Raw genomic sequence first — 15,477 nt, forward strand, 5'->3', positions numbered from 1 at the left:
CCTTCAGATGAGAAACGGTTTGCAACTCACCTAAGCAGCCCATCTGGAAATCAAGAAACACCCCCACAGGACACATCCCTTGGAAACCAAGACATATCTTGAAGAGGTTCCAGGCCTTAGATTCTGTTTTCTGCATGGCCATACTAAGCGTTCTAACCTCTAGATCATACATTGAACAAAGCAGAAAATCCTGGCCCTTCTTGAGCTTACTATATTCTACAGTGTGGGAAGAGAAAATGGTAATTTCATGTGGTAGTGAACACCTTTGCAGCAGGAAGGAAGAGCTCTGAGAACGTGGTGGCAGCTCTTCGGGCGCAGGCCTGTTACTTAGGAAGTTAAAGTCCAGTGCCAGCCTGGATGACTTAGAACCCGCCTCAGCAGTAAAAGATTGTGCTGGGGAGATAGGTCAGTTGATAAAATACTTAACTCAGTATCATGAGGGCCTGAATTTAATCTCCAGAACTCACACAAAACTTCCAGGCATGATGAAGCTAGAGAGACAGAACTAGGATCCCTGGGGTTACTGCTCGGTCAGTCTAGCTTTATCCATGGGGTGCAGCCCCACGAGAGATCCGATCTGAAAGGTCGTGGACTCATTGGTATGGATGACACCCGCGGTTGTCCTCTGGCTTTCACACACACACGGCACTCCCATACATAAATGTACACTCTGTGCACACACACACGACACTCCCATACATAAGTGTACACTCTGTGCACACACACACATTAACGATTTGGGAGAAAAGATTGAAAAGAGCTTGGAATGAAGTTCAAAGGTAGAATGCCTAGAATCCCCCATGAGAGGCTGGGGTGTGGCTCAGTGGTAGAGCCCCTGCCTAGAATCCCCCAGTGAGGGGCTGGGGTGTGGCTCAGTGGTAGAGCCCCTGCCTAGAATCCCCCAGTGAGGGGCTGGGGTGTGGCTCAGTGGTAGAGCCCCTGCCTAGAATCCCCCAGTGAGGGGCTGGGTGTGGCTCAGTGGTAGAGCACTTGTCTAGTATCATGTGCAACATCCTAAATTCAGTCCCAGTGCGCTCTCTCTCTCTCTCTCTCTCTCTCTCTGTCTCTCTCTTTCTCTCTCTCTCTCTCTCTCTCTCTCTCTCTCTCTCTCTCTCTCTCTCTCACACACACACACACACACACACACACAGTGACTAGCAAGAGCTCACCATCTTACATAGGATGGCCCCAAGGACTTCTCTGCAAAGACAGCATTAGCTTGGTCCTTGAAGGGGGACTTGTTGGGGGTACATAGATAGGAACAGGAGAAGGATGAGTTCAAGAAGGGAGGGAAGGAGGAGTGGCTCTCACATTCTCAATCACATCCCTGCACAAGTGATCCTGTGAGAACACTACAGTGAATGAAACAGACAATCCCAGCCATCCTAGACTATCTGTTTACTTTCATTTATTTTTGAGACAGGGTCTCACTATGTAGCCTTGGTTGGCCTGGAACTCACCTTGTAGACCAGACTGGTTTTGAATTCATAGGAATACACCTGCCTCGGCCATCCAAATGCTGGGATTAAACACACAGGGCCTGGATAAGCCACAGAACCAGCACTGTCTTCCACTCGCCTCGCTCCATTCCTTCACCATTCCACAGCCAGAGGGCAGGAAAATGGCACACATCGTCTGCACTTAAAGCCTTGTCTTGCATCTTTGCACTGTCCATGGTCACAGCCAAATGCCCAGCTTGAGCCACCTAGCTCTAAAGTACTCGTTTCTTCTCGACTCCCTCCTATTGCCCCACACTAGATGATAAAGCCTATGATGGCTGGGCACGTTGGCACATGTCACCTGTAAGCATTTCTATTGTTGTGATATCATGACTATAGCAACTCTTCAACTCTTTTTTCTTTTTCTTTTTTTTAATTTAATTAATTAATTAACTTATTTACTAGTTTTTTGAGAAAGGATTTCTTGCTGTAACTTTGGAGCCTGTCCTGTAATTTGCTCTGTAGACCAGGTTGGCCTCGAACTCATAGAGATCTGACTGCCTCTGCCTCCCGAGTGCTGAGATTAAAGGCGTGTGCCACCACCGCCCAGCTTGACCACAGCAACTCTTATAAGGAAAACAGTTAATTGGGGTGGTTTACATTTTCAGAGGTTTAGCCCACTGTCACCGTGGTGTGACATGACAGCAAGCCGGCAGACATGGTGCTGGAGAAGGGACTGAGAGGCCCACACCTCGACCCACAGGCAACCGGAAGTGGTCTGTCTCATTGGGTGTGGTTTGAGCATATATGAGACCTCAGAGCCTGTCTTTCTCCACAGTGACACTCTTCCTCCAATAGGCCATACCTCTTCATAGCGCCACTCCCTATGGGGCCATCTTTTTAACCACCACACCCTCTCACAGGCTCCCAAACATTTAAAAAAAATTATTTGTGTGTGTGTGTGTGTGTGTGTGTGTGTGTGTGGTGCTGGAGAGATGGTTCAAAGGTTAAAAGTACAGAAGGACCCAAGTTCAGTTTCCAGCACCCACATCAAGCAGCTCACAGTCTCCTGTAATTCCAGCTCAGGGCACCAGAACTCTAGTGCACATGTAAAATTAAAAGGGATTCTGTGTAACAGGGTATCATGTACCCCATGCTAGCCTCAAACTGGCTGGCTATACAGCAGATAATCCTGACTCTATTCTACCACCACCTCCCAAATGCCGAGATGACAGGCATATGCCACACGTCTGGTGGAGAGCAATTCTGCAAAACCCAGACGGCTACTTTGAAAGGTTGAATGTAGGAGGAGACTCCACGGTTGCCGATAGCGAACAGTGTCCTATGTCTTCATCTGGGGCCGTTCATTCATTTATTCACTAAGGTGGGTGTGGTGAGTGTACTTGTTACTGTGGATGTGTGAGCCTATGTGTAAGGCTGCCTGTGGAGACCAGAGGTTACCGTAGGTGTCTTCCTCAACCACTCTTCACTTTATTTTTCATTACTGTCTGTGTGCTTGTGTGTGTGCATGTTTGTGCTCTTGTGTGTGTGTGCTTGTATGTGTGTGCACGTGCTTGTATGTACATGTCTGTGCTCTCGTGTGTGTATGTGTGTGTGTGCTTGTATGTACATGTTTGTGCTCTTGTATGTGCGCGTATGTGTGTGCACGTGCTTGTATGTGCATGTTTGTGCTCGTGTGTGTATGTGTGTGTGCTTGTATGTACATGTTTGTGCTCTTGTATGTGTGTGCTTGTATGTGTGTGCACGTGCTTGTATGTACATGTCTGTGCTCTCGTGTGTGTATGTGTTTGTGCGCTTGTATGTACATGTTTGTGCTCTCGTGTGTGCATATGTGTGTGCTTGTATGTACATGTCTGTGCTCTCATGTGTTCATGTGTGTGTGCTTGTATGTACATGTTTGTGCTCTTGTATGTGCGCGTATGTGTGTGCACATGCTTGTATGTGCATGTTTGTGCTCGTGTGTGTGTGCTTGTATGTGCATGCTTGTGCTCTTGTGTGTGCATATGTATATGTGTGCTTGTATGTACATGTCTGTGCTCTTGTGTGTGTACATGTGTGTGCATGTGCCATGGCATGGGCATGGAGGGCAGAGGGCAACTTTCAGAAGTTCTTTCTCTCCTACCATGTGGGTCCCAAGGGTCAAACACGGGTCGTCGGGCTAGCAGCTAGCCCTTTTATCCTGAGCCATCTCACCAGCACTGCACCTTCTTAATCGAGACAGTCCCTCTCTGCATCTGAAGCGTGTCTTTGGCTAATGAATCTCCGATATCTGCCTGCCTTGGCTCCCTACACAATATGCTGCACTAGCCTGCTTCTGTAGATGCTGGGGATCCAAACTCAGATCCTTGCAAGCAGGCACCTTACCTAATGAAACCTTTCCTCAGTCCTGGCTGTTTGTTTGTTTTGTTTCTGTTTTACAGTGCTGAAACAGAACCAGGACGCTGTGAAAGGCACATATTCCACCATCTTGCTGGTCCTCTGAAAACAAATTTGCTCAATCGTTCATTCACATTATGGGCTTGGGTTTTTTGGGTTTTTTGTTTGTTTGTTTGTTTTGTTTTTCAAGACAGGGTTTCTCTGTAGCTTTGGAGCCTGTCCCGGAACTAGCTCTTGTAGACCAGGCTGGCCTCGAACTCCCAGAGATCCGCCTGCCTCTGCCTCCCAAGTGCTGGGATTAAAGGCATGCGCCACCACCACCCGGCTATGGGCTTTTTATCTCTGAGTCTTCATCACAAAGAAGAAAAGTTGGGAGAGAGAGTCGGGGGGGACAATTGACAATTTGAAAAAGTCCCATCCCGTGGGAGCAAAGTCATTCCTCAGAGATGCTCGGCCTTAGAGGTATTCTCAATGTTGGGGCCAGAGAGATGGTTCAGCGGGTGAAGGCACCTGCTGCCCGGCCTGACCACCTGAGTTCACTGGGACCCACACTGTGAAAAGAAAGCAAGGACTCTCACAAGTTGCCCTCTGGTCTCCACGGGTGCACCATGGTAGATGCCTGCTACCCACGGGTGCACCATGGTAGATGCCTGCTACCCAATGAATGAGTAAACATGTGAAAGACAAGAGGTATTTTCTAGGGCTGGAGAGATGGCTTAGTGGTTAAGAGCACTGGCTGCTCTTGCAGAGGACCAGAGTTCAAGTCCCAGCACCCACATGGCAGCTAGCAACCATCTATAACTTCATTTCCAGGGGATCTGACACTCTCTTCTGGTCTCCATGGGAAACAGGCACACATGTAGTGCACACACATCCATGCAGGCAAAACACCTATATGCATTAAATAAATAATTTTTATATTTTATTTAATATATACAACACATATGTATACACATGCATGCATACATACATACATACAATATTCTCCACTCAGTAGTGGAGGTCCAGAAGCAAGACTTACTTTTTCTGAGTAATATAAATTTGGTGGTACACGCTATCCCAAGTCTATACTATCAGTATTTGGGAGGCAGAGGCAGGAGTATTCAGGATAGCCCAGGCTAAGTGAGGCCCTCTGTCAAAAACAGAACCAAAAAGTCCATGTTGGAGAAACAAGGCCTGACCCTCTGGAGACAGACACTGCCCCCTGAAAACAAGACAGGCCCTGAGAGAAGGAAGCCAAGGGCAATGAGCACGTGGAAAGATACCAGGGTTGTCACAGAGACAGGAGCCACCCGTGGTTGGTTTGGGGGGTGGCTAAGGAAGCTTGGCTTCCACCCACCTCACCTCCACCACAATCCTTGCAATTCAGCAGAAGCAGTGATGAAAAAGATTGATCCAGTTCTTTTTTTTTTTTTTTTTTTTTTGGTTTTTCGAGACAGGGTTTCTCTGTGGCTTTGGAGCCTGTCCTGGAACTAGCTCTGTAGACCAGGCTGGTCTCGAACTCACAGAGATCCGCCTGCCTCTGCCTCCTGAGTGCTGGGATTAAAGGCGTGCGCCACCGTCACCCGGCTGATCCAGTTCTTGAGTGGTAGCACAGACTCATAATGCCAGCCAGCACTGGGAAAGCTGAGGCAGGAGGATCCTTGTGAGTTCCAGGCAAGCCTGGGCGACAAAGCAATCCCCTATTTATAAACAAAACGAGGGGCTGGAGAGATGGTTCAGCAGTTAAGAGCACTGGCTGATCTTTCAGAGGCCATGAGTTCCATTCCCAGCAACCACATGGTGGCTCACAACCATCTCTAGTGGGATCTGATGCTACCTTCCGGCTTTAAGTTGTACAAGCAGTTATAACTCATGCATGAAATAAATAAATCTAAAAAATAAAAAAATAAAAATAAAACAAAGCCAGGCAGTGATGGCACAGGCCTTTAATCCCAGCACTCGGGAGGCAGAGGCAGGCAGATCTCTGTGAATTTGGGGCCAGCCTGGTCTACAAAGCGAGTTCCAGGGTAGCCAAGGATACACAAAGAAAACTTGTCTCAGAAAACAAAACAACAGCAACAAAGAAACACATGCTATTTCCAAGCACACCCATGCCCGGAGCTGGTCACCAAACCTGTCTCGGTGGGTCCCAAGTTTATAGCTGTGCTGGAGGAAGGAGAGGTGGCCTTCTGCCTCTCCAGATCATCAGTTCCTGTATGGATGCTGGGAACGGCCAAGACTCTCCTCCCCCTTCTGACTCTTCAGCGCCCCACACCTCACCATTCTGGTGCCCAAGTCTTGGTCCTCATTCTTCTGAAAGAGTCTCAGGTTGGACTACTTCGGATCCACCTGCCTCCACCTCCCAAGTGCTGGGTTTGGGACGCCAAGACTGCTTTGTGCAAGCTGGAATGGCATTCTACCAATGCAGCAGCATCACCTGCTCCCTTCATCCCTGTTATCTGCCTACAAATGGGTGGTACTGAGAGCAGTCCAGTATCCAGAAGGCGCTGGCCATCCCGAGTGATTCACAAATAGTCTATTGTTTGTTTGCGGTCAGTACAATATTGAAAAACAGGCCAGTTTGGCCAGATGGCTCAGCAGGTAAAGGCACTTGCTTCCAAGTCCGACGACCTGAGTTCAATCCTTGGGCCTTGGTAGAAGGGGAACTGATTCCTGCAAACAGTCCTCTGGCTTCCACACGCACACCTTAGCACACGTGCACCCCCCACACATAATCAATACATAAATGTAACAAAATCATCATCATCGTTATTGTCTTTTAGAGACAGGGTTTCTCTGTGTCCTAGCTGTCCTGGAACTCACTCTGTAGACCAGGCTGGTCTCAAACTCATATAGATCCACCTCTCTCTGCTTCCCAAGTGCTGGCATTAAAGATGTGAGCCATCATGCCCCGCCCAACAAAAAAAATTGTTTTTGAGACAGGGTTTCTCTATGTTACAATCCTGATTGTCCTGAAACTAGCTCTTGTAGACCAGGTTGTCTTTGAACTCACAGAAATCTGCCTATCTCCCGAGTGCTGGGATTTAAGGCATACACCACAATTGCCCAGCTTATTTTTTTTTAGGATTTATTTATTTATTGTGTATACAACATTTTGCCTCCATGTATGCCTGCAGGTCATAAGAGGGCACCAGATCTCATTACAGATGGTCGCGAGCCACTATGTGGTTGCTGGAAATTGAACTCAGGACCTCTGGAAGAGCAGCTAGTGCTCTTAACCTCTGAGCCATCTCTCCAGCTTAGAGACTAAGAGCTTTAACTGCTCTTCCAGAAGATGCAAATTTTCCAGCACCAAGATTTCCAGGGAGATCTGACACTCTCTTCTGGCTTCCTTGCACACGGCACAAATGTGCACATACATGCCAACTCACACATAAGTAAAATATTTAATAGTAATAATAATAATTCCTTTTAAAAGAAAGAAAATAGGGAATCATTTTATTTTTTAAAGCTTTATTTATTTATTTATTACATATACAGTGTTCTGTCTGCATGTCTGCCTGCAGGCCAGAAGAGGGCACCAGATCTCATTACAGATGGTTGTGAGCCACCAACCACCAAATGGTTACTGGGAATTGAACTCAGGACCTCTGGAAGAACAGCCAGTGCTCTTAAATTCTGAGCCATCTCTCCTGTCCTAAAGAGCCATCTTAGATACTACATACCAGGAATACGTCTCAAGCAATGTCTGAGGCAAGGAAAACCTCACAGAAGTAAGTCCAAAGGAAGGACAGACATCCCAGGCAGAGTAAAGAGGGTGGGCAGTGTCTCTCAAAGGAAGCAGTAGGCCGGAAATTAAGTGAGAGAATGTTGAGCCTGGTTGTGCTTGCCTTTATAATCCCAGCATTCTGGCCACTGAGAAGGAGGATCACAAGTTTTGAGGTCAACCTGAGCTATATAGCTACGCTTAGCTCTCCCCCACCCCCACCCGTCTCCTTCCAGCACCAGAAATTAGGCGAGGGGCAACAGACCTTTATAGGGGTACATGGAGTTTGAGGGCTAAAGGGGGAAAGGCTGTTTTTCTAATTTCTGAGCATGAAGAGGAACCTCCGGAGGTGTTCAGCTCAAAAATGAGGTGTGGCTGAACCAGCAAGACCTCTAGCAAATAAAGATGCTTGCTGCCAAGATGGATCCGAGCTCCATCTCCAGAACCCTCAGGTTGTCCTCTGATGTCCGCCAGCAGGCACACACTTGTTTGTTTGTTTGTTTAAGTGAGGAGTTGTAATTTGTGGGGCTGGAGTCTAAGCTGGAAGCAGAGGACCCGGTGAGAAACGTAGCATCCCTCAATCAGTGCCCCCTAAGTAGGGGGCCCCTTCCCAGGCTGGGTCCCAGTGGCCCAGCCACCTCTCACCTGGACCAGGGCGGTGCTACCACCTCACCTTCCCCCCCCCCCCGCGCCCCCGCCTTTGTCTCCCTCGTCTGGCCTTCCTCCACGCGGTCCCACGGTCCCACGGGAATGTCTCTGAAATGCTAATCGGATCATATGACTCTCCTGCTCAAAACTTTCTCAATGGCTCCTCAGTGCTCTCCAAATAATCCCAAGTCCAGCCGGGACCGGGAGCCCGCCACAGTCCTTGCATCAGGTTCAGGTTTCTCTCTGACAGCTCTGGCCGCGTGGATGGCCACTCCAGACCCCACCCCAAGTAACAAGCCCCTTGTTCTCTTCTGTTTGAAATTCTTCCTGTTTACCCACTTCTAACTTTGTTTCTTTTCTTTTTTTTCCTAAATCCCCCTCGCTGTTGTTGTTTGCTCATTTGTTTGTTTGAGACTAGGGCTGGAGCAGTCAAGTCTGACCTTGACCTCCTTACTTCATCACGGAATCTCCATCTCGCAGTCTCACAGTCTCCACAGGCTAAGTTTTGGACTGCAGGCCTGACCCACCTTGTCTTTTCTTTCTTTCTTTCATCATCTTCTTCCTTTTTCTCCTCCTCCTTCCTATCTCCCTCCCCCCCTAAAAATATTTGTATTTTATGTGTTTTGCCTACCTGTATGCTTGTGCTCCCCGCCCCATGCATGCTTGGTGCTGCGGAAGTCAGAAGCGGGTGCTAGGTCCCCTTGGAACTGGAGAGTTATAGAGGGACTGTAAGCTGCTGTGTGGGTGCTGAGAACACAGTCCAGGTCCTCAGCAAGAGCAGCAGGTACTTTTAGCCACTGGGCCAACTTACCAATCCCCAAGCCACTGATACAAACAAACACAGAGAATTATTACAGACAGCTCTTGGGGTGTTCTTCTTCGTATGACCACTTGGAGAAGCTCCACATTTTTACACAGTAAGCTTCTTGTTCTCTTTTTTCCCCCAAGACATACATATATCACAGGGTCATGATTTTATTTCTCAGATATTTTACTGAGATTTTCAGCCATCCATAGTGATGTTCAAGACTGCAGTAGGAGGCCTGATGGTGATGGCACACACCTTTAATCCCAGCACTCAGGAGACAGAGGCAGGTGGATCTCTGTGAGTTCGAGGCCAGGCTGGTCTACAAGAGCTAGGTCCAGGACAGTCTCCAAAGTAACACAGAGAAACCCTGTCTCAAAAACCCAAAACCAAAACAAAACAAAACTGCAGTAGGGGTCTAAATAGATGGCTCAGTCAGTACAGGCACCTGTACCCAAGCCTGACGACCCAAGTCAGATCCCAGTACCCACATCATAGGAGAGAACTGACCCCTGAAAGCTGCCCTTTGACCTCCACACATGCACCATGGTGTGTGTGCACCCACACACATAAATAATAAATGTATTAAAATGAACTGCATCTGATTCTATCTATTTGTAAGTGTGTATGTGTGTCTGTGCACATACTCTCAGAAGACAGGAGAGAGCATTGGAGCTGAAGTTACAGGGGATTGCATGGCCCTTGACTTGAGTGCTGGGCACTAAAGCTCTGGTCTTTTGGAACAGCAACAAACACTCTTAACCACTGAGTCATCTTCTCAGCTCCATATGTGTGTGTGTGTGTATGTGTGTGTGTGTGTGTGTGTGTGTGTGTGCATGCACAGGTGTGGAGGTCAGAAGCCAACCCACGGGAATCAATTCTCTCTTTCCATTCTGTGGGTCCTTGACAACCAACTCAGGTCACCAGTCATAAGGCAGGTACCTTTACACGAGCCATCTTGCCTGCCTCAAATATCTACATATAAATTAAAACCAAAACAAAAATGTAGCAATGAACTTGGCACAAAAATAATATTGCATATTTCTGGTCTCCGAAGGGTAAATTCCTGGAATTGCTAGGCTGTTAAAGTTCTCCAAACTTCTCACCTCAGAGGTGTACAAAAGGAACTGTTTACCCACACTCTTGCCAACAATGTTTGGCATGAATTTAACCCTAAAAAAACTAGCACTGTAACACAGGGAGATTCCTGCAACGGGCCTTTTCCCTATCACGTATCTTTGAGAGCTGTGGCTATGTTGGTCCCATCTAACAGGCTGAGGCATTGAACCTCCAGGTTCAGTGAAACACGATTGCCAAGAAAGACTAGAGGAATGACATTCACTCCCATTGAAAGACACTTTCCCGAATCAGAGCGCTTCTCTGTCACGCCCCTGGTGACTGATTCTGATCTGCCACCTTGCATCAGACTATGAATTTTTACTCTATCGATCCAGCACCAAGGACAGAGTCAGCCCACAGTAGGTGCTCTGATAAAACTCGTCGGGTTGCGCTCCAGGGGCTTACCACAAAAGGGGAAACTGAGGCTCAGAGAAGAGAGAATTGGTTGCCCAGGCAACCAAGGGAAAGCGGGAGTCAGGCTCCATTATAGAGTGCGGGTACTCTCTCAAGCTTGTATCTCTTCACTGCTTCGTTCATCTCCATCTCTGCCTCCTCCAACCCTCCTTCAGACCCAGAAGCCCAACACAGTGCCTGGCACCGGCAGGGCTTGATAAATGCCTGTTTGTTGAAAGAATGAATGAATATGTGTTATCTGTTGGGAAATGGAGGAGGGGTGGTAAGCTGGATCCACAGTCCCAGGCTTGCAGCCCCCTCTTCCCTCGGAGGGTCTAAAAGACAGGCCTTCAGCCCCTTCCCCTCCCGGGATTCAGGAACCGCATCGCCCTCCCTCTCTGCCCCCCAAGGTCCCTGGTCCTCCGCTTCCGGCTTCTCAGCCAGTCTTTCCTCTTCTAGCTTCGGATCAAACACCGGGTTTCCGGGGGGAAGGCTTAGGCTGTAACACCGAGCCCAGCCTCCTCCTCCACCCCCCCACCACGCTCAGCCTCCTCCCTCCCCGCCACCACCGTTCGCGATCGCCCGGCAGCAGGGAAGGAAGAAAGGAGCGCAGGAGGCGGAGGTAAGACCGGCGCCCAGAGACTGGGGCAAGCGCCGGGCCCTGGGGGAGCAATCCCCAAGGCCTCGACCCGCCGTCCCAGTTCTGCAGATCATACCTTCCCGGAACAGATAGCCCCCTCTTGGACCTAGGGCCCCCGACAGTCTGCAGGCTCCACGCCCTCCCCGGACACCACGCCCGGCCAGGGGACTGGCCACAGCCATCTCTTCCCTGGAGATTTTCTGCAGACCACCTCCCAGCCCCCTCCTCTCCCTTGTCTTGTGAGTCAGGTCCCCCTACTCAGCTCCTTCCTTCACCCAGAATCAGGGGCTGCGTCTAAGTCTAGTTTGCCTAACCTGTTCTGTCTGAAACCCGGGACTCCTAGCCTTCAGTCTGCCTGCCTGAGACACAGGGATCCAGGATTCAGCACTCCTTCAAGCCCAGGAGTGCAGACCCCAGCCTCCTCCCTCAGACCCAGGAGTGCAGACCCCAGCCCTCCTCCCTCAGACCCAGGAGCTTAAAGCTTAGCTACTCCCTGGTCCCTCCCAGCCCCTGACTTCTGGGAACACACTCCATTTCCAGGTCCTCTGGACTGAATCCCACCCCACTTGGACCCCAAGGGTGGACTGGTTCCCAATCCCACTGAGAATATTCAAGCCTCCGGGCCCTGGAGCAAAAGCAGTTGGCTGACGTTGTCTCCCTGTGTCTCCTGTGTATTGTTCTGTCTTGTCTGTCCCCACCTCTGATTTCTATGATCTCTCTGTCTCCATCTCCCACCCTTCCATTTCTCCTGGACTTTGTCGCTCTTTCCTACTTCTTCACAACTCTCTCCTCTCCTTTATTGCCTCCGCCCCCTCCTGCCTCCCCTGCCCCCTCGCCCTGCTTCCCCTGCCTCCCACCCCTCTCCACTTCTGGACCGAGGATCTACCCTCCTCTATCTCTCCTCTTCTCTTCACCCCGCCCCACACCCTTCATCTCTTCTCCCCGCCCCTGCCTCTCCCACTTTCCCCCTACAGGCATGGATCCACAGCCCCCTCCACCTGCCCAAGGCAGTCCACCTCACCGTGGCCGAGGCCGAGGCCGTGGCCGTGGTCGAGGCCGTGGTCGTGGCAGAGGGGGTACTGGAGCCCCTCGGGCACCACTGCCCTGCCCCACCTGTGGTCGTCTCTTCCGCTTCCCTTACTACTTGTCTCGACACCGGCTGAGCCACTCGGGCCTCCGGCCCCACGCCTGCCCCCTGTGCCCCAAGGCTTTCCGCAGGCCTGCCCACCTCTCCCGCCACCTTCGTGGCCATGGGCCCCAGCCCCCACTGCGCTGCGCTGCTTGTCCACGCACCTTCCCGGAGCCGGCCCAGCTCAGGCGCCACCTGGCCCAGGAGCACGCAGGTGGCGAGGTGGATCTGTCCACGCAGAGGGCAGTGAAGGAGGAGCCCGAGTCCAGTTGGGTTCCACAGGACGAGGGCGTGGAGCAGCCCTCCGCAGCGGTGGCCGGGGTTGCGGAGGAGGCGGCAACAATGTGGCCCGAGACGTGGCCCACCGGGGACCCGGCCCCTATTGCTGCCCCCACGAATACCGATCCTCGGGAATCAGAGGCAGAGGAGGCCGAGGCCGGGGCAGCGGAGCTAAGGGCAGAGTTGGCACTGGCCGCGGGGCGACAGGAGGAGAAACAGGTCCTCCTTCAGGCCGACTGGACGCTGCTGTGTCTTCGCTGTCGCGAAGCCTTCGCCACAAAAGGGGAGCTCAAAGCGCACCCGTGTTTGCGCCCAGAGGGCGAGCAGGAGGGCGAAGGGGGACCCCCGCCCCGCCCCAAGCGACACCAGTGTTCCATTTGCCTCAAGGCTTTCGCCAGGCCCTGGTCCCTGTCGCGCCACCGGCTAGTCCACTCCACCGATCGGCCTTTTGTGTGTCCAGACTGCGGCCTGGCTTTCCGCCTGGCCTCCTACCTCCGTCAGCATCGCCGCGTCCACGGCCCTCTCAGCCTGCTGGCCCCACTGCCTGGGACCGGCAAGAAGGACGACAAGTCCTCAGGTGGACGGAACTCAGGGAAAGGGCCTGAGGGGGGCGAAACGGCCGAATGTGGGGGTGCATCGGAAGGGGGTGAAGGAGGGCAGAATGGAGGAGATGCCACCCCAGCCCGGCCCCCGGCGGGGGAGCCACGCTTCTGGTGTCCCGAGTGTGGTAAAGGTTTTCGACGCCGGGCACACCTGCGCCAACACGGGGTCACCCACTCTGGGGCACGTCCTTTCCAGTGTGTGCGCTGCCAGCGGGAGTTCAAGCGACTGGCAGACCTGGCCCGCCACGCGCAAGTCCACGCTGGGGGTCCTGCCCCGCATCCGTGCCCTCGATGCCCACGACGCTTCTCCCGCGCCTATAGTTTACTGCGCCACCAGCGCTGCCACCGCGCAGAGCTAGAACGGGCGGAGCTGGAGAGGGTCGCTGCACTGCAGGCGCTCCAGTCCCAGGCCACACAGTCGCCCCAAACTCCACCGCTTAAGCAGGAGGCAGAAGGGCTCCCTTTGTCCATCGCTCACATCAAGGAAGAGCCGCCCTCACCTGGTACCCCACCTCAGTCCCCGCCGGCTCCCCCTGTTTTTCTCAGCGCCTCCTGTTTTGACAGCCAAGACCATTCAGCCTTCGAGATGGAGGATGAGGAGGTGGACAGCAAGGCCCACCTACAGGGATTGGGGGGCTTGGCCTCCTGACCTTCACATCCACCCTCCGCCCCTCCAGTTGACCTCCAGGTTTGCAGTAAGGAAGACGGAAGTTGAAAGTGAGATACCTCCTCTGCCTACCCCTGAGCCCTGGGTCATTCACCTTCCCTTTTACCTACCCCTAGACCCCGATGCTGGTTAGGAAACACTCACCCCAACACGTGTCTTAAGTAAAGGTAGGACAAGGCGGAGGGCACTTGGCCAGAAGGATAGAGACTGGTGGGTTGGCCTCAGCCTGCCCGTCCCCCACTACAAACACTGGACACCATCGCCTATTTTGAACTGCCAGACCCTGGGGGTTCCCAGTGAGAAAGGTCTGCCCCCTTTCCTCTGTCTTTGTGAATAAATGTGAGTTCGTGCAACCCACGAGTGAGGCTGTCTGTGGAGGTGGGGGTTGGGTGAGTCAGGATTTGCCCACACTTGGGTTCAGAACAACGGTGATCACACATCGCCTCCCAGGAGGGTGTTTGATAGTGAAGAAGCAAGAAGTCCGTGGACCCTGAATTGGGAAGAAAGCTGAGTGCTGAGACAGAACACCCTCAGGAATCCCGTGTGCAGTTCCGTAAATCAGCATGGTATGCGCTGTTTTCCCATCTTCAGGGCATGTTCTAGGCACAGAATTACTACTCCATATCTGAAGAGGCACTAGGTGTTTCCCAAAGTTCCTGTTACAATCCTGAAGGTGCCAATAGTCTCACTCCATTTTCCTGAGGAAACCCAAGAGCCAGATGTGATCTAAGTTGGGTGCAATCCTGGCGTTTTGAGGGTGGGGTGCAATCCTGGCGTTTTGAGGGTGGGGTGCAATCCTGGCGTTTTGAGGGTGGGGTGCAATCCTGGCGTTTTGAGGGTGGAGGTAGTCAAAACAAACCTGCGACTTAGCCAAGGTCACACTGCAACAAGAGGCACAGCCAGATGTGGCCCCGGACACTGTGGCTCCGTAGCCCACGCTCTTAGCCCTTATCCAGGGGTTCATTCATATCTTCTTTCTTCATTCATGCTGGAGTGTCTCACGGAACCCCTACATTGTGCAGGGTGTTGTCCCGGGTGCTCTTCATTCTTCTGTTAATGAAACACACAGCCCTTTCTCAATGTCTGACTTCCATCCTAGCGGGAGGACAGGGACACAGAGATGAGACAATTGAGTAATTGTAAAGCATCTTAGGGGTCAGTGAGGTGACTCAGTGGGTAAAGGCCCTGGCAGCTGAGCCTGAGGACCCAAATGATGGGAGGACGGACCTGACTCCTACAAGTTGTCCTCTGACCTCTACACGCTAACCGTGGTGTGTGCATGCACATACACACACACACTCACAAAATGAATGTAAAAATCATCTTATTAGAGAGATGGAGAGAGATGATACAGGACCAGGAGGGGAGGCAGCACAGATCCATAGACGGATCAAGCAAGTCACAGCAGTCACTGGGGATGCATCTTAGAAGGAAAGCAGAGCTGTACAAAGGTTCTGGGGTACAGCTGTGGCTGACAAGGTCAAGGAGCAAGGAGGCCAACTTGGCTACAGAGGGGAAAATGTGAAGAGACCGGGGTGGAGGCTGAAGAGATGGATCAGCGGTTGAGAGAACTTGTGGATTTTACAACGGACCCTAGTTCAGTTCCCAGTGCCCACACGGCAGCTCACAACCACCCATAACTCCAGTTCC

At 51.6% G+C, this 15,477-nt stretch overlaps 1 protein-coding gene across 3 annotated transcripts; it reads left to right on the forward strand.

Moving 5' to 3' along the window:
• Positions 1–11,049: 11,049 nt before the first annotated feature.
• Znf579 (zinc finger protein 579) lies at positions 11,050–14,180 on the forward strand. Of its 3 annotated transcripts, none has more exons than XM_075941604.1 (2): positions 11,050–11,132; positions 11,691–14,180. In XM_075941604.1, exon 2 carries the CDS (start codon positions 11,860–11,862, stop codon positions 13,807–13,809), a length of 1,950 nt encoding a protein of 649 aa, XP_075797719.1. In that variant the 5' UTR covers positions 11,050–11,132; positions 11,691–11,859; the 3' UTR covers positions 13,810–14,180. The 3 variants fall into 3 exon arrangements, with proteins under 3 accessions (XP_075797719.1, XP_075797730.1, XP_075797709.1); XM_075941615.1 differs by having other exon boundaries at positions 11,056–11,132; positions 12,125–14,180; XM_075941594.1 differs by having other exon boundaries at positions 11,115–11,132; positions 11,261–14,180.
• Positions 14,181–15,477: the final 1,297 nt, after the last annotated feature.

The sequence above is a fragment of the Microtus pennsylvanicus genome, chromosome 1 (genome assembly GCF_037038515.1).
Source record: "Microtus pennsylvanicus isolate mMicPen1 chromosome 1, mMicPen1.hap1, whole genome shotgun sequence".
Taxonomy (NCBI): Eukaryota; Metazoa; Chordata; class Mammalia; order Rodentia; family Cricetidae; genus Microtus; species Microtus pennsylvanicus.